Here is a 20,162-nt window from a genome sequence, read left to right on the forward strand (position 1 = left end):
CTACCTGCTGGTGGCGCTATAACAGGCCAATGTGAAAAGGGTAGCATTCGTTCCTTGACGTAGTGGGAATACTGTATGTGTGGAAATTTCACGGTAATCGCAAGCTGCGTTGATGATTTGAGGCATGTTCTTCAAAAACTGAGCAATCCTGCAAACTTTGGAAACCAATATTAGCCAATTAGGATGGTATATGAAATATCAGACGTATCGGACTTGATCACATGACTATAGAGATACTGTGTACTGATTTGCATGATTGTTGGAGAAAATCTGATGGAGTAATAGCAAAGATTGTGTTTTACATAAGTTGTCCTCCTGGTGGCGCTATAAAAGGCGAATGTGGAAAAATGCAGGGCAAATGTTTATCCTTAGGGAGTACGCATACAAAGTTTTCCACTTATCGGTGGAGTTAAAGGTAAAAACACAAATTGCCCCGTTATTGCACCACCATGAGGCTGATTTGAGAAATTTGAAGTGGCATTTCTTCCTCTGCCTAATGGGAACGTGCAGGCCCAATTTCACCAAGATTGCACGCTGTCATGATTCATGATTTGAGGCATTTTGTTCAAAACAGAGCAATCCTGCAAACTTTGGAAGCCAATTGTAGCCAATCAGGATGGAATATGGAAAATCGGACATATCCATGATGATCACATGACTGTAGAGATACTGTCTACCGATTTGAAGGATTTGTGGACAAAATCTCTAAGAGTAGTGTACAGAAATGTGTTTTGCAAACATCGGCCTCATGGTGGCGCTAGAACAGGGCCATTTGAAAAATATGGGGCAGAGGTTCTGAATTGGCATCCAGGGAGTGTGTGTGCTCATTTTGGCAGCGACCGGGCCAACGGCGCCGGAGATTAGCTGGTAACAAACTAGAGGACACACGGACGCACGCACGCACGCACACACAGACGGATGGACAGGGGCGAAAACATACTCTCCCCCATGCCTTCGGCTGGTGGAGACAAAAAAGAAAGGCACTTTCGCCAACCCCACCTAGGGTGTGGTCACTGATGACGCGGAGGAGAATACACCTCCAGCGTCCCACGGGGAAATCAAACCCAGGACCTTCTAACTGTGAGGTGACAGCCCTACCGACTGCGCCACCCCCAATGGTCCTAACTTTTAACCACTTACAACTTACTTCAGCTATCTTAAAACAACGTTTTTTATTTCCATTTTATTTTCAAAATGTGCCTATGATATGATGGTTGGTGACAGGTGCGCAGGCCAAAAAGTGCATATATTCAAAAGGACATCAAAGAAGAGGACCCACACACTGGCCTACAATATGCTAAACAGTCAGGCACCAGGGTTAATGTGGTTAAATTGAACGTCACATTTTGACAGTCTTACTGAAGTCATAGCGTGCCACATTCATGGAAGCCATCTTCAACCAGAGGTTATGGTGAACATTGTAACGCCACATCTCCTTATTGACCAAATCACTAGGCCTATACCTTGAACCTGTACATCCTCCGGCCAAATACAGAATGGGGCCTATGGTGGAAGAAGAGCAGAATTAAAACGATGACTTATACACTGATTGTTATATGAATGGATTATAGTATGCATGTGATAGTTCAGTGGTTCTCAAACTTTTAAATTGAAGGTCTCCCCTTACCCTCTGACAGTTGGACCCTAACGGGTCCATTTGGTTCCATTTGTACACTGTCAGTTACAGGCTGGCATGGGTCCATTAAAACCCCCCTAAAGGAACCCACAAAGTCCCTGGAATCCACTTTGAGAAACACTGTGATAGTTAACTTATTAGGCCTAAGTCCGATTTGAAAAAAGCCTTAAAGACCCAAGTCCGATTTGAGAATTTCCAACTGTTTTACTGGAAAATGTATTAGTTAGCCTCTGTAGCAGCTAGAAACAAAATTACAAAACGATTTGATAGCTTACACCGCTTATAACCGTGATAATGCACACCCTCTCGTGTAATATTGCACCGCCCGCCCAAGGTCTGTTGACCATCTAGGGAATATTGCCAGTAAGACAAAAGGCGACCTCACCCGCACATGAGCCCATGCTCATGGGCGTGTGCCCGCATCTGCCAGGGTGACAGCAGTCTACTGGACGAGCATTGGCGCTTTCGCATGGGATCAACTTTCCCTCTGCATCCTAAAATAAATATTGACACTTTGGCTACAGTGTGTGCAGACCTGGTTGGTTATTTAAGTTGGAAAAAATGTGGCCATATTTTCCCAAACATGGAGATGATTGATGTCTGACATCATAGATGTACAGTATGATGTCATAGACCACATGAGACTGACACAATATGTCCATATATGGGCATTCCCATATATGGGCTTAATATTGATGACATCAGGGATCTACGGAATTAATTTGCAAGTGTGACTCGCGCTGCAGTTGTTTTTTTGAGCTGGGCAACATGTGGCCAAAATGTGGCCATGTTTTTCCAAATATGGAAGAGCCGGGATGAGGTGTCACGCACTGTGACGCACATGGGCTTAATATTGATGACAGTCAAACAGTGATCTCCATGTATGGGCATAAAAGGGACGAGGACTGAATCAACACTTTTGCCGCCGAACTAGCGCTTCTTTCCCCCGCCAGAGCCTGTCTGAGCAGATGAGGGGTGTCTGCAGCTGAAGCCGCACCAGTTAACGCTAGTCTGTTATCTTCAGTGCACATAAACAATAATGGCGGCGGGATCACTTCTCTGGTCGTTTTCTCAGCCTGGATCTACTTTTAGTCGGGGGATATCTTCAGAAATAGTGTCATCATATCCTGGAATAAATTCCTTACCAAAGACTTTCTTCACCAATGTGTTTGTAAAGGTGTCTAGTAACACATATCACAAAGACTGAAATTCAGTTTCCCTAGGAGAATCCGTGAAAGCTAATGAAAGTTGGGGTCCCATTAAATTAACTATACAGATAGATTCAGAGGCCAAACAGAGTAGGACCCATTACAAGTTGATTGAATGCGATTGCAATCTCACCTGACATAATCACAGCACGCTTGTCTAAGTTCATGGGCACACGTCCCAGAGTCGTCCACTGACTGGTCAGGGGATCAAAGCTCTCGACTTTGTGAGACTCCCTCTTATTGGCATTTCTTCCCACCGTCACAAACACTTCCAACAAGCAGGAGAGAAGAAGCAGTAGTCAGACAGTAGATTCAGGAGTTCAACGAGAAACCACATTTGTTTAAGGAAAAGGGACCATCCCACAGTCAGGCATGCTCCCTGAACCTTGGACAGATCAACCACTGAATTAATCAGTTATCGGTTTCAACAAGCATGCATGTGTTCAGCAGGGTACCTGTGGTCCCGCGTGGGCCTGCTGTGTTACTGTAAGGCAGCTCCCCCTTGGCCTCAGATATGAACCTCTGGCAGCCCTGGTGATCTTTCACCACCTCCAGACGTTCAACCAGAGTGTGGAGGTAGGAGGGACTGATGAGAGGCAGACGGACCTTCTCTAGAACCTTAAAGAACAGAACACACAGAACACTAACTTACTTGCGCCAGGCTAGCGCGCAAGTACTACTTTCAGGGGGCGTCTGTTTGTGGTCGACAGTAAAAAGGCAGGGCCATTAGCCAATGAAGGAGCACCGTTCCTGGTGATGTCACCACCAACAAGTGCGACCCGATATCAATAACAGGCGCAGGTTGGCACCTCGACAAGAGTGACAACATGCCCACCCACATAATTACAGAAAGCACCAAACAGCACCGAAAGTAGTACTTGCACGCTCTGCTGGCGCACAAGTAGGCCATACAGTATATGGCCACGAGTGCACATGATGCAAGTTGGCACCTCGACAGAGTGCAGTCTAGTTATTTACTAGTCCAACTGGATATTGGGGGAAAACTACATTTATCATGCGTATCACCAGCAAGCACCATGTTTAGATGCCAAGCATTCATAGGAGACATACTGTATCTATAGGAAGGAAAGAAAGAAATGACTGACCTTTTCAAAGTTCTGCCTGTGGGAAGGACACTTCTCCAACCACAACATGGCCGCCTCAAACACCATGTCCTCCTTGGGCACATTGAGATGGTCGCTGGCAAGAATCTGTGTCACTCTTTCCACAGAGAGAGAGGGGAACTCTTCCTATTGATAGGGGAAAAAATAAGAGTAGACTTTTGAAATATATTGTGTTAACACTTTGGCGGCCATTAACGCTAAAGCGAGTTATTTGATATCCAGCGCCATTGACTCATTACGTTATAGCGTCAATTGGTCTTTTCATTGTTTGATATCAGACTGCCGTTTCCCGCACTTGGTTGTAATGCAGGACTCAGTTTCCCATGATCCATTGGGAGATGACGTCATCTGGATATCCGGTTGTCTGCCCAGACCAATAATGGAAAATGCAGAAAAATGAATATAACTCGGTCTCTACTCAAAGATTGTGTTAACTCATATGCTGCCATTTAACAATACCTTCGTACTCTTTAACTGCCATTCGTCTCCATAGACTTCCATGTAATTCATAGTGCACGGATCATGCACACCCATGCCTAGATAATGCACCACGTGTGTCCACATTGCTCACAGCTTTCAAACAAAAGAATCCGAATGGAAATCCGTTCAGGCATTCATGAGATAGCAGCCATTATGTTTTACACTGTTGTGAGCTTGGAGGTCTGCTACCTGAGTTGTATGGGGGTTGTATGGGGGTTAAACAAGCAATTTCGCGATCGCTATCATGCCTACTAACGTTTTTGGGGTCCCAAAACATTTTTTGAAAAAATAAACTTTTTGAAAAAAAAATATTTTTTTTTTCAAAATGGCGGAAATTCTCGGGTTCCTCGGGCGTGGCAGGGAGGGACATCGCGAAATTCTCGGGTTCCTCGGGTTTGGCAGGGTATGAGTTAAGATAGTTAACAGACCATAACTAAAGAACGGATCGTCGCGGTTGCAAATAGTCTTTTCCGGGTGAAAGAAGAGAAGATCATTGGATGTTACAAACGGCATGTTTACACGTCGTGACCTCTATAGGTCTTCAAATTAAGTTAAAATCAATGAAAGAGGCAGATGAAAAGTGTATGATCCTTCAATCACTAACTAACCTGTTGGTAGACCTCAGTGAAGTGTTCCAGAATGTATTCCATGCTGTGCACCGCCAACTCTTCACGGGAGTGGTCGTCAGCACAGCAGTAAATCCCTACACAGTTGTTTGCGTCCATGTGGCGCTCCATGTAGTCACAGCAGGCCTCTCTGACAGCCCAGAAATCCAACAAGTTTGAAGCTGCTAGCAGGGCCTGGACCAGATGAACAAAATGTATTCATGATGATGCAGTGTTGATTTTTACAGGAACTTTTGATTTAGTTTTAGTCTTTTTCTTTTTTTTTACTACATTTTTATTGAAACAAAAACATCAAAGAGACACAATACAAATGAAAGAAAAACAAGCAAACAAACAATACAGTAAACAGAGTGGGCTGTATATCTTAAATCAGTAATTATACAGATACATCTTCAGTACATTGTCTTTATATTAAGCATTGTCCATGGGCTGGTGAAAGAAGAGTCCACTTTTCCCAATATTTGTTTGATTTGTCCTCTTATAGTCTGAGTAGTTAGTCTTTCCATATTGTATCTTTCCTTTATGACAGTCTTATTTAGTTGGAAGGTCCTTGTTGGTGTCATAATGCCAGATTTTACACTTTGTTGCATGCTGAAAATAGCAGATCTACAAGTTCACAATGCATTGCGCTGAGACACGTTGTGAGCTTGTAGTTCAGCTATTTTCAACACCTGAGCGCAACCAAACATAAAACGACTTGTCTTTTAGTTCTACTGGATCTCTTCTCCACTAGTCCCTCCCTAACATATTAGTCTAGTTTGTATTTGTTGACAAAACTGTTAGTATATTTAGTCGTAGTTTTGCTAGTCATAGCTTTGTTTTTTGTCAGTGGAAAAAGACATGGAGACAATGAATAATGTTTGATGATGACACTACATTTACCTGCACATTATCAGGGGAGATGGACACCCTGGCAGTGTAGGCAAAGTCCAGCAGCAATCCCAATATCTGAGGTTCCATTCCACTCATGGTCACCTTGTCCTGTGTGGACTCCTTCATGCCAGAGGTAAACATGGCCTGTGCAGGTTGTAAAGGTGAATGGTTAGCTTGGAGTGTTCATGGTTTGAGAGGTAAGCCATGATTTACCATGAGAGGGAGTGGGTTGTTGGCTGATTTACCACTGTTTCAGGTAAACCACAGCCAACAACCCACAACCCTCAAATGGTAAATTGCTTGTCTACCCTTCTAACATATAAATGAAAGAAAACACAGTTGTAACTTGCAAGGATCTTGGAAATGTTACAACTGCAACACAACAGTGGGCGGGGTCCATGAGCCAACTCAAGGTTGTTGACTGATTTACCACTGTTTTAAGCCAATCAGAATCCAGTATCTGAACATTTGACCACAAAAGGTGGTAGAATGTCTTATTTACATTGTTAGTTATGATATTGATGTTCGGTTGACATGAAAGCCAAGGCAGAATTGAAGATAACGGTTGGTTAACAACAGCAGGTCAATGAATGTGTGAATTTAATGTACCTCAAAGTAGGAGCTGAAGGAGGCCAGTACAGAACGATGGCAGGGGAACTGCTGATCCTCACAGCACAGAGTCACGTCACACAAGATGTTGTTGAGACGCTGCTGGTTGAGACCGGATAACACATAGAAGGGATGGTACTCCCGCTCACACTTCTCGGTCTGCAGGGAGGAGAGAGGTGCACTGGTGACGTCCTCCTTAAAGTGCAACCACAATAACATCCGGTTTGGTACCGTCATTAATTCGGCTGTTCGGTGCTGCCGAGATGTTGTGACTCTCTGAACCGAAAAAATCACACCCGTGTGAACTGAGCGGTGGTTGTGTGTGTGTGTGTGTGTGTGTGTGTGCGTGCGCGCGTGCGTGCGTGTGTGTGTGCGTGTGTGTGTGTGAGAGAGAGAGAGAGAGAGAGAATATTGCAATTGATGCTCAGACTAGACTCAAGAGCACCCTCTCTGGTCACTGAGTGGTAGTTCAGGCTACATACACACATACATACATACATACATACATACACGGATACATACGCGGATACACACACGGCCATGCTATGGAGCGGTCTACCACCGCTCAAAAAAAAAATGTATGCATTGATCGGCCGTAAGGCTAAAAGATGTTGATGTTTAGTCGATTAAACTAGACTGGAGTTAACACTGTCAGAAAAAGCTTTTAGAGACTTAGAGCTTTTTTTGGCCGAATATCGGCGTGAATTTCGGAGCACGTAAATAAAAAAAATCTATCTCAGCTTATGTCAATCACGTTTGCACACTGCCGCCCGTTTCGTATTTATTTTCAGATCATTGTTGATTTTTTTCGATTTTTGCTGCTGTCTCCACTTGTTCTCTCTCCGCTCTCCCTTTGCCTGATTTTCTTCTTTTTTTTTTGCGGATTTCCAAAACGCAACAAAAAACACAGCAGTGTGCAACCAGCTTTAGACTAAATGTGAGTTATTCAAGAGACCAAGACTAAGACTAAATCTAAGTCTAAGACTAACTGCTGTAAAAATTAACACTAGTATGTAACTGTGCAATGGAATTAAAGCCAAACACATCTTTTATCTTTACATTTGAAAATGGCACTTCTCTGTTCTTTTTAAATCTTGTTGATTTAGCACAGAGAGCAGACAGTGTCAGATGTGATTGATACTAGTTATTGTATTGCAGAGCAGAGATTCTGTAACTGGCAGTGGCACACACGCATTGTAGCCTAGCCCTAGCAGTTATACTTCTTTTGAGAAGTACTTTTAGTTGAACATTAACATAAGTATTGTGTGTGTGTGTGTGTGTGTGTGTGTGTGTGTGTGTGTGTGTGTGTGTGTGTGTGTGTGTGTGTGTGTGTGTGTACGCGCGTGTGTGTATGTGTATTGTTTTTTTCTTATTTTTTCCATTAATCCTTTTGATTTGTACTGACAGAGTAACAGACAGTAGAAGACAATGACTTGTTCAGAGTTATGTGGTTACATTTAGCCTAAAAGACTTAGTCTAAAAGACTGAGACTAATCCCATAAGACTAAGACTAAAAGACTAAGACTTAGGTCATTTTGATATATTTAGTCGACAAGCCTAGACTAAACAATTTCAGAAGACTAAAACAGGACTAAGACTAAAGACTAAATGGTGTGTTATTCAAAAGACTAAGGGCCGATTCCTAACTTAGAGCCTCTGAATGATGTCATATTGTAGTTTGGACAGAGCCAAACCGAAATAAATTCATCTCTAAAAGTTTAAAAAGAGTATGCATCGGTCCTAAATCAAAATTTGCGATCAAATGTTGCTGAGGCTTCATGTGTCAACTACACTCAACAGCTTGTGCACAACAAGGCAGTTCACCAATAGCTTTTTTGAATGAACATGCACGCATGCTCGCACACTCACATCCAGTCTCATCCTCTTGGCAGCCTGTGGTGAAGCATCCAGGATGTTGTCAGCCATGGCTGAGGTGAGGTGATGTGAGGTGTGGTCTGGAGTCTGGTCTGCAGAGAGAACACAACAACATTACTGTTACATGTGGTCACACAGTGAAATCCTCACGTTAAGACCGGGAAAGCATTATTACTTTTTATTTTTTTATTATATTTTGAGACTTGGCAATGTAAAGCATGTTTTCTCATGCCAATAAAGCTCCTCTGAATGAGCCAGTCGCTATGCCCCTCCTAAACCCGTCCTTGTTCAATGCCACGTTAGCAACAGGTTGTCTAAGGCAGGTGAGTCTAGCTGCTAGAGTTGGTAACCCCAGGAAATACATGGGAAAACATAACACGATCGGATAAAAAGGCTTTTTTATTAAAGAACGCAATGCCGGCCAGGAATTCTACATTGCCGGCCAAGGTAAGCTATCGGTTGTGACTTTATTAAGCACTTTGTTTGTGAAATTTGAACGTTTGTGTAGTTTGTAGACGCGAACGGATTCGCGTGCGCACACCGTGGGACGTTCGCGAACGAATCGAGTCTTTTGAACGGCTCTTTGAAATGAACGATGGGATCCGGTTCGCAGTAGGGAGCCGTTCCTTACTAATGAACAGTGGTGGGAGAATTAATACATTTTCTTTATTTTCTTTAAAAATATCAATACTGCAATCAATGTGGAAATACTCATATACAATCTAGAATTTTGGAATCAATGGAATGTTAACGTACTACAAAAGTATTGTATCAAAATGTACTTAAAGTACCAATAGTAGAAAGTACTCATTGTGCAGAAAGTCCCATTTCACAGGTTTTCCAATGAATAAAATGTAGAAAAATCATTTGAAAATAGCAGATGTGAGCTTGTAGATCGGCTATTTTCAAATGCCAGAAATGTATCCAATGGCCAAAATGTATAGGCCAATTAGGGTGGAAGCAATCATAATCAAAATCTACAAAGTAACCAGTAACTAAAATGAGCCAGTCTTTTGAACGGCTCTTTGACAGGAACGGATCTCAGAGATCCGGCTCACTTCAAGGAACCATAAATCCCATCTCTATCTAGCAGCCAGACTCGGTACGGGTATGGTACGCTATTATTCCTACCGTAGGAGACGCCGTTTGAAGGAGCGCTCGTTTTATTGTCCACGACATTGCAAGCGGCGCGAAGGCCAGCGGACCTTGGTCCTGCTCTTCGGCCCCGAGCGCCGCAGGCGCGAGTGGCCGCGAAGAGCGGAGCGCCGCGCGAGTTACGAAGCCGTGGTGAATGCAATCGTTATATTTATGCCCAGGCCGTAAGCCTGGGCATAATGCACGCCGCCATGGCAGCTTGCCAAGTCCCCTGCCTTAGTAACCTGTTGCTAACTTGGCATTGGACAAGGACGGGTTTAGGAGGGGCATAGCGACTGGTCAATTGAATTCCAAGATTGTAAATGTAATGCACAAGGTGACCACTGAGGTGCAGCAGAGAGCCTCTCGTCACTGCACTGTTAGTCTTCTTGACCACATCAAAATAGCAGATTTGAAACTGCTACAACATAAAAGTGTTATATTCAGTGGTGTAAAGTAACTAAGTAAATGTACTTTAGTAGTCCAATGTTAGGGACGGGTAATTTACTTGAGTATTTCCAATACTTTAACTTCTACTCCACTACACACCTCGGATCCAAATATTATAATAACACTTCAGCCACTAGTTACTTTGTAGATTGATTATTATTACAAAACATAACCGCTTCAATATATTTCATCCATTTGAAAATAGCAGATCTACAAGGGCTTGTAGATCTGCCATTTCCAAAATACCTTTAACATTTGAAAAGGGACATCATGCATAATGAGTACTTTTACTTTTTGTACTTTAAGTAAATTTTGATGCCCATACTTTGGTACTTTTACTCAAGTACATTTTGAATTCTGGACTTTTACTTATTGTAAGAGAGTATTTCTACATTGCAGTGTTGATACTAAATACTAAGTAAAATGTTTGAGTACTTTTTCCACAACCAAAAGTCAGACACACAACAGAACTACATAGACCAGATGAGACTAACACAAAATGTCCATATATGGGCATTCCCAGATGATGCATGTTACTAAGGCAACCACACTAATCCCTTTTATATATGGTGATCCCTGATGTCATCAACATTAAGCCTCATCTATGATGTCAGATGCCCATATAATATCATTTATTGACATGATATCAGTCAGACGTCATCATAGGAGCATGATGGCAGACAGACAGACGGACGGACGGACATGTGCTGCAAGTTTTCATAAAGAAGAATAGTGACCCACACACACACACACACACACACACACACAAACCCACCTCGTTGTCTGGGAATGAGACTGAGTCCAACAACCAAGCGTCCACAACAACCAAAAAGACGGACAGCCGCACACACACAGCGCTGGGAATAAGTCCGTCAACCAGAGTTAGTTGAATAAACGATGTAGTTTTCACTTTGAGACGTTTAGAACTTTAATAGAACAAACTTTGGTGAGTATGTCATGTGTGGTCAAACTCTCTCCATTGCTCTATGCTCTCCTCCCGCTGGTCCTCTCAACAGGTGCAACCACTAACTGTGCCCCCCTTACAACACACTACACAAACAGCTCCGGACACAAACGTAAATACTGTTCCCACCATATTTTTACAGTCTATGGTTCCCACAAAACAATTAAATCAATTATATATAAATAAAATAAAATAAAAACTATAATTCAAAATATTATTGTGATTGATTGATTGATTGATTGATTGATTGATTGATGTGTTTATTAGAATTGCATAGAAAAAGGTAGCTACAGTTTCATGACAGTACAGTTCCCTGATACAATTTGTAGACCTACCTATCATACAAAGGTAAACTAAAATGAAACTCAGGTATGACACGCTTATTTCCGTTCTTCTCTAACAACATTGAATGACAGACGAATCTAATATAACACAGTAGGCTACTATGCAGTAGATCTATATATTCAGTGCTAGTTCAATCTATTTACAGTATAGCATTGCCAATTGGCTTTATCAACTTTAGAAATAGACAATGTGGCAGGCAATTTGTGAAATAAAATACAATAATAAGGAAAAGAGACAAACAAGAGACAATCAATTAATTCTTTGGCAATTATAACGTGGATTTTTCTCTAAATGATGAGGTTTGATTGATTGAAGAATTTATTAGAAGTTTGCAATAGAAAAAAGTACAGTTTCATGACAGTACAAATCACTGGTACAAGGTCAACTAAAAGGAGATCCTAGAAAGCCGAGGCTTATTTCCACAGGAACCACACTTTAAGTATCTCATATAACATTGAAAGACAGACGGATAGAACATACCGGTACTTTATCTAGGATAATATCAGTTTCAAAAGCATAACATCAGGTGACGTCGACTAGTGTTTTTGAACTCCTGTGTGTGGTTTTCTGTCACCTGCAGGGGGGGCTATAATACCAACATTCCAGGAGGGCAGGGCTGAGACAGAGAGGAGATTGTGTAAAGAAGTTTTATACTGTAAATAAATACAAATAAATGAGAGCAATCTTGTCCATTGAGAAATACATTTTAGGCTATATGTTAATTACACCTCTCTTGTAGCTAAAATAAATGGGTTTCTCTGCATGTATTCTGATTTAGCCTTCATGACAAACAGTTAATGCAGGCCTATGTCATAAAAGCTCATGTGCCATATTTTCGTCCATGCTAAATCCGGCTAAACCCTTAACTTCTTTGCCTTTTTTCTTATTTTTAACATTTTAAAATACTTCAAATAGCTTCAAAGAGCTTGTAGAATAGCTTTTTGAACAATTTAAAAATGTCTTTCAAAATAGTAAAAAAAAAAAGAAAAAAAAGGAGGTTATGGGTTTAGGGTTTAGCTTGGCGAAAATAGGCCCCCAAGACAAGAGTCATACCTTCATGTAGAAATATTTTGTTTTAATATATATTTGTATATTCAAATATAACTTTGCTTTAGCTCATCATTAGAAAACGATGCACATTTGACTAAATCTATGAATTATACAAAGTTGTGACATAATGATTTATTTATGGGGGTCCATCCATAATACCAATGGACCGTTGGTCCGACCAGGTTAAAATTCACCAGGTTAGCATTGACCAAAATGTATTGATTGATATGCTTTATTAGAAATTTTCATAGGACAAAGTAGGCTACAGGACAGTACAGTTCACTGATAAAAGGTCAATGGATAAAGACCACAAGAAAGCTATAGGTATGTAGCCTATAGCCTACTACAGTAAACGGTGCGTCACTCCCCTCAATTACAAAACTCCAGACATTCATCCATCATTCATGGATTCAATAACTATGCAAATACAAAGGACCTTGATTAATAGTATAGAGGGTATGCGCGTGACATCATCATCATACCCGGAAGTTATGTGGGATGGGAACCTACTGAGTGGCAAAAAAAACTACTTTCTGGCCTTGACAGCCCTTACCTCCCAACAGAAAAGTCCTATCTGATTGCATTAAACAATGGCAAACAACGTTAAACTCACTTTGCCACTCGATTTGCCATTCACTTGTTGAGATGGTGATGGTGATTCAAAAACCTTTTTTTCCCCCCCTTTTTTTTAACTCACTTATGGTGTCTCTAGAGCAGTGGTGGAAAAAGTCCCGTATTCAAAATGTACTTGAATACAAGTGTAGCTGAGTGACTCACTGCCTCAGTCTGACAGCCTCAAAAGTCTAGTATCTCCCCCAGTCTACAGGGATATCCCTTTGGTCTGACCGTCAAGATAGCCCGGCCGGCCGGTTCGAATGCCTGCCCTGGGCATTACACAAGTACTAAAGTATTGGCATCAAATTATATTTGATGCACTAAAAGTAAAAGCAATCATTGTGCAGAACGTCACATTTCACAGGTTCAAAAATGTCTATAAAACATAGACGATCTACAAGCTCACAATGCGTCACATTGTCGTCGTCTGTCTGCTCCCATTCTGCTGTAAAACTAAAGGCAGCACTGCTCTAAATCACATACACGTAGATCGGCCATTTTCACAATTTCTGCCTCTAATATTTAACAATTATTTTGACCAGTGTTTAATTTGTCATTTTGGATGTATTAAATAAGTTCTTAAATTGTCACTTTAGAAATGTGCTGATACCCTCTATAGCTGGGATGTCAAACTCAAATACACTGTTGGACAAAAACAATGGTACAAGTCGAGGGCCGGACTGGTTCAATGTTTATTTAAACGCGGGCTTGCGAACACGGGACCTCGATACGCACCAATGCACTAGCAGTGCATTGTGGTACTTGTAGTATTGTGTAGCAGAGGGACTAACTGCCTCAGCCTGATGGTATCAAAAGTCTAATATTTCCCCCAGTCCATAGGGATATCCCTTTGGTCTGATGGTTAAGATGTTGGACTTTCATGCGGGAGACCTTGGTTTGAATCCCAGGCATTGCATGTGCAATATACCAGTGAGCCAGTTCTAATAGTAATTAAATATCATCCCGCGGGCCGAAGATAATTCATTCACGGGCCTGATTTGGCCCCCGGGCCTTGAGTTTGACATAACTCGTTGCTCTATAGTCTATACACTCAGACCCCTTTTACACTGGCAGCAAAAATCAGCCTGAATGACATCTGTGTACATTCCCTCGCTGGGGAACTCAAAAGCAGAACACAACACGGTCAAAAGTCCAAGGGTGTTTATTAAACAAAGGGGGAAAAGGGGAAGGGTAGCAGCCGCGCCGGTGGTCATGGGTGGACGTGGTGCAGGCAGGCAGCAGTTTGAAAAGTCAGGGCGCTTGTGCAACGATCTAGTATAGCAGGGAGAGAAGACCAAACATATCCACCTGTTTCTGCAAGACTTTACTGTAGCATTATCTGCAGGACACAGGGGCGTCACAAGGGGTAGGAAAGTGGGACTGAGTTACCAGGGCCCAAGGTGGAGGGGCCCTAGTAACTTTAGCTATTGAAAAATAGCAGATATACAAGCTCACAGCCTTACAAATATATATTTGTAACTCAGATTTTGCTTCTGGGGGGGGGGGGGGGGGGGTCCCTGGAACGAAATATTTTGAGATGGGGGTCTGTGGCCAAATACATATCATCTTCGGGGTCCTTGACATGAAAACGTTTGAGCACCACTGACATAGAAACATAAGTTTCTTGCACACATTTTTCACGATTTTTCAAAAATAGCAGATCTACAAGCTCACAGCACGGCACTCGGTGCCGCGCTGTGAGCTTGTACACTTCCGGTTAACAGTGGCAGGACACTTCCGGTTAACAGCAGACATACAAGCTTACGTCGCGTCGCAGATGCAACTGTTGTGAGCTTGTAGATCACACTCGGCTGCGCCGGAAATGCCTCTCGTCTTCTGTGCAATGCACGATGGGATGTTGGAAAGTTGTGGATAGACTTCAGATAATGAGCTGATGGCTGGCAGGTGAGGGGAACTGGAAACAGGTGTGCCTGCTCCCTGCTGGAAGCTGGAGCCAAGCAGCCACCCACAACTCACACCCACTCACAAAGACACCCACTCACAAAGACACGCACACACGCACACACATACATACACACACACACACACACACACACACACACACACACTGATAGACGGTGACAATCTATCCATCTGTCTGTGGGGAAATGTTTTGCAACGTGACAATAGAAAATTCTTTCAAGAAGGCTTACAAATTGTATCTTATATTAACGGTTTTCTTGTTCATTGCATTATTATAGATGCTTTTTATCTATAAAAGTTATTATTATTTTGTACTTATTTTAGAATATCCCCTTGCCTCCTCCTGTCGGTTTCTTCCCTAAAATGGAAAAACTGTTTCGAGATTTTATTTGGAACTAGAAAGACTGTTCCTTCGAAACAGTGTGGGCTCGCTTCCAACCCAAAACAATAATAGTAAAAGTGTCAAGTTCCCAGGCAATGCTCTCTTTCATTTTACTGACGTAAAATGGTAATGCAAATACAATGTAGACAAGCAGTGTTATTACATGAACTTAAAGGACCAGGTCACCTTTGGGACAACCAGATCTTATTTTATTGTTGTGTGGGGACACGATCAACACAATGTTGAGTTATTTTTTGTGTTCAATCTGTGTTTTTAGATATTTTAGTATTTCAGTATGCTACAACTGGTCATATGATGCATTTTGCATCATATGATGTATGAGATGATGCAATATCATGCTACAAAGCATCATATGACCAGTTGTAGCGTGCTGAAATACTAAAATATCTAAAAACACAGATTGAACACAAGAAATTACAGGATTGTGTTGATCGTGTCCCACACAACAATAAAATAAGATCTGGTTGTTGTCCCAGAGGTGACCTGGTCCTTTAACGGTATGGGGGGGGGGGTACGTTTTAGCATGAAAATATCCACCTGTTTCCGCGAGAATTTACTGTAGCATTATGTGTGGGACACATCCGGAGAACAGCAGACATGCAACCTCACACCACCTGCACAATGCACGATGGGACGTTGGAAACGTGTGGATACTACCATGTTAAGTGCCAAGCAGGAGGCACATGCTCAGCAAGGTTTACTTAACTTACCGAATAAAATGTATTCTCATTTTCTGAAAATAGCACATCTACAAGCTCATAACGTGTCACATTTTATGTCAGATGCACAGTGTGTGGTTACTGTATGTTTTGTATTAATAAAATCTGCAGGAGATACTACTATGATAGATAAATAAAGAAATAATTAAGATAACAATAAAAACAATGTGGACGGGTAAACAAACAAGTTCGAGACCAGTAGCATGTTGAGAACTGAAGTTATGGCTCTTTAAAGCCCGGCCATTTGGGAATTCGCAATGCTCCCCCTGGAAACAGCTCAGGGACCCACCAGAGGTCCCCGAACCACACTTTGGCAACCAGCAATGGACCCTCAAGGACCTCCAGGTTTCCCTATGTTTTGTATTAATTCTAAAATCTGCAAAGTAACAAGTAACTGAAGCAGTCAAATACTGTAATTGTAGTGGAGTATAAGTAACAAAAATGGAAAGTAAGATATGATGAAAACATAATAAAAATGGTGTCATTCTTTAGTGCTGAATTGTGCCGTAAATTTTATAATTTGTGCTGCTATCATTATTGAGATATTCTACACGACACCACTGTTCTGCTGCTATCTTCTACAATGAAATACTGCTGCACCGGCAATCAGTATACTGCTGCTAAATCTGCTAATTCATAACCATATAAATATTTATATATATAAATATATATAAAAGCACAATTGATGATTTCAACTGCACAAATTAGAGCACATCCAGCACAAAAAATGTAGACCATTTTTCCCGATTTGTAGCCAAACAATTGGGGTGCAAGCCTAAGCAAAACTATAACTTAGAATAATCCCTTATTCTTTTTAAGTAAAATTTCTAAAACACTACAAAACATGTCTCAAAGACAAATACAAGCAAACGTCTCCACAGTAACAGTTGTGTGTGTGTGTGTGTGTGTGTGTGTGTGTGTGTGTGTGTGTGTGTGTGTGTGTGTGTGCGTGTGTGCGTGCATGCGTGCGTGCATGCGTGTGCGTGCACATTGTAGATCAACTTCATAGCAGTATTAAGTGGTCCATCTATGTTTTTTTATTAATAATAAAATCTGCAAAATAACAAGTAACTGAAGCTGTCAAATGCTGTATTTATAGTAGAGTATATGTAACAAAAATGGAAAGTAGAGTAAAAGTACCTCAAAATTGTACTGTAGGTACAAGTACTTGTATATACTTGAGTAAATGTACTTGGTTACTTTGCAGCACCACTAGCCTTACATTAAGACGTAAGGCTACATCACCACAGAACAGCCAATGACAGCCAAGCCTTTAATCACAGCTGTGTCAATCAGTAGAGTGGTGAGGGACATTTATTTATAGTTTTAACTATAACTATAGTTTTATACATCACACAGCTTAGACATTTGGATCAAATCAGACAGCAGACCTGTGTGAACACATTGATATAAATAGCATATCTGAAGTGTGAATATTGCAGCCACAGCGACTTAATATAAACATGGGTCCCTTTCCCCTGTCTCACTCTCTACCCACTCACTAAACCCATTGGAAATGCATTGGGGGCTTAAAGTTAAACATTTTTATTTTTTTATAATTAAACTACAAAACATTTCAAAACCAAAAGTACAAGCACACGTGTCCTCAGTAAGCTGAACACATAAAAATTTGAATGGTGTTTAAAGGTGTAAGCGTTTAGGAGATGAATCGCGCCAAAGTTTTGAGGAGATACTGACTGACTATAAATAATGAAGATAACATACGTGTGCTCGCCTTCCAGGCGAGCCCACAATAATCGTCGCCCCAGACTCCGGCTATCCTATATTAGGGGAGGTCTAAAATGCCCCAATATGCTGTGGTACTATTGGGCAGCACAGCTGAGAACTATAATGTTCTATTATACAGAGGAGGGATCTCCTAGTTGGAGAAACATTGAATCAGGTTCCTTAAAGATCCCGATGCCCAATTATCTTTAAGTAAACTTAAAAAAGCTACAACCAATCCTATTGTTAAAAACAAGATTAAGGTCTGGCAAGATGTTCGGAAATATTTGTGCGATACCATCCCCATTTCTCGCTTCAGCCCGATTTGGGGGAATGAGGCATTTGTTCCGGGTAGGGCGGATGGAGGTTTTAAGTTTTGGGCTGGAAAAGGAATCAAACAAAGAAAGATGTTTTTGGCAAAAATAAGACTCTGCTTTCATTTGAAGAACTTATGGCTAAATGTAATATTCCTAGAACACATCTGTTTACATTTTTCCAACTCAGGGACTTTATAAAGGTTAAACAAGCACAGTCTTGACGATTCCTCCTCTGTCGATAATAGAAAGAGCTCTCATCAGGAAAGGAAAGGGGCATCATATCTGGGTTTTATACTCTCCTGGTGGACTTCTCTCCTGAAACATCTGAATCTAGATTTAATGCCTGGAACTCTGATTTACAAGGGGAACTAACAATAGATGAGTTTAACACAGCCTGTGAGGAGGATCAGGCACAGACTAGTAATACTCGTTTAAAACTGCTGCAATATAATTGGTTGATGAGGGTGTACATCACACCAGAAAAAATAAACAAATTTAATTCTAATATCCCGGACACTTGTATCAGATGTAACGATGATAAAGGCACTCTGTTCCATTGTTTGTGGGCATGTCCAAGAATAAAGGAGTTTTGGGAGGAGGTTAGAAAGGAGCTACAACGGATACTACTTATTAACATTGAGCTAGATCCAAAACTCTTCTTATTAGGCCTTTACCCGATCGGCCATAGGATAAAAAACAAGATAACATTTCTGGATCTTGGGTTCCTACAAGCCAAAAGGGTTATCGCCCTTTCATGGAAAAAGACCTAGCATCGCTCAGTGGTTTAAGGAACTGTCTTTGTGCCTTCCATTAGAAATAATCACATACACTCTCAAAAACAAACAAGAGCTGTTTGAGAAAATATGGGGGAACTTTATTCAGTATATAAAGGGCAATGATCTTTCCTATTTGATGGAGGAACCGGGAGTGGGGTAGCAGCTTTCTCTCTACAGTCGTTTGTCTGGCCTTGTGGCATAGGAATCTGGATGTTAATGTTATATGTGCTCTTTGTACCATAATTATTTTATATTCTTATGTGTCGTGTTAGTGTCAGGTTTTGTTTTTTGTGTTTTTTTTTGTTTTTTTTGGGGTATATTGTATACTTTTTTGTTTTGTCTGAGCTTTGAGTGTGGTCTTTTGTTGTATTGTATTATGTTGTCTTGTATGTCTTTAAAGAAAATGTGTGAAAAAACAAAATAAACATATTGTTTAAAAAAAAAAGTTATTATTATTTTGATTATAATCATTTTGCTTTTAAGATAAATGTTCTCAAATGTAAACTTAAATCAAGATTGTCAAATTGATTAGAATAGATTTAGCAGTTTTTTACAAAATATGGGTCAAAACATACGTAGGAAGCCTAATCTGCGGTGTAGGACTGGGACAGACACAGTGGTCTGACCTCCACAGTGGTCCCCAGACCACAGGTTGAGAACCACTGCTCTAAGGAGTCTCCAAAGACTGCATCTGCCTCTGGCCTCAGATATCTGGCCTCAGATATGGCTGTGTGCCAATGAAATTATAAAACCTATAACCTGTGGTGGAGATGAAAGTATAGGCAGTACTCAATTTATTTTTATCTCTACCTGCCATCAAGCGAGACCACCGTCAAGGGAAGGGGCTTGGCAGAATCTGCGGGGAAAGAAGCTTGACTCAAGTGCAACAGAATAAGTGGGAGGCCCCCAGACAGTTTTTACACTTAACCGGTCGGGCGGGGAGGCAAGCCCCCAATACAGCAAGGTACTGTAGAAATACATGGTTACAGTCTGGAATTCATCAAATTACAAAACTATTGGTAACAAAATATACTTAAAGTATAAAGTACTCATTATGCGGAATCTCCCATTTCATAACCTTTCAAAAAAAAAGAAAAAAAAGGTTTGAAAATGGCAGATCTACAAGCTCACAATGTGTTGCATTGCGACGCATTGTGAGCTTGCAGATCTGATTTTCAAATGGCTGAAATGTAAATAGTAGTACAATAGGCCTATTTTTCCTCTGAGATGTAGAGAAATAAAAGTATTGGAAATGGGAAATACTCTACTAAAGTAAAAAAAAAAACAGCAGAATGTAAGTAGTACAGTAC

At 41.1% G+C, this 20,162-nt stretch overlaps 1 protein-coding gene across 1 annotated transcript in view; it reads right to left on the reverse strand.

The window, feature by feature from the left end:
• Positions 1 to 19,669, reverse strand: part of LOC308302864 (kelch-like protein 23) — a gene marked incomplete at both ends in the record, with an annotated part of 29,256 nt that extends 9,587 nt beyond the window's left edge. The window contains 9 exons of the mRNA XM_080747181.1: positions 1,360 to 1,503; positions 2,978 to 3,112; positions 3,300 to 3,462; positions 3,951 to 4,094; positions 5,057 to 5,248; positions 5,957 to 6,091; positions 6,557 to 6,715; positions 8,426 to 8,523; positions 19,663 to 19,669. Of these exons, the coding sequence (XP_080603307.1) occupies positions 1,360 to 1,503; positions 2,978 to 3,112; positions 3,300 to 3,462; positions 3,951 to 4,094; positions 5,057 to 5,248; positions 5,957 to 6,091; positions 6,557 to 6,715; positions 8,426 to 8,523; positions 19,663 to 19,669 (1,177 nt within the window). The remainder of the gene's footprint in view (positions 1 to 1,359; positions 1,504 to 2,977; positions 3,113 to 3,299; positions 3,463 to 3,950; positions 4,095 to 5,056; positions 5,249 to 5,956; positions 6,092 to 6,556; positions 6,716 to 8,425; positions 8,524 to 19,662) is intronic.
• Positions 19,670 to 20,162: the final 493 nt, after the last annotated feature.

This window comes from Nannobrachium achirus, assembly GCF_963921795.1.
Source record: "Nannobrachium achirus genome assembly, chromosome: 18".
Taxonomy (NCBI): Eukaryota; Metazoa; Chordata; class Actinopteri; order Myctophiformes; family Myctophidae; genus Nannobrachium; species Nannobrachium achirus.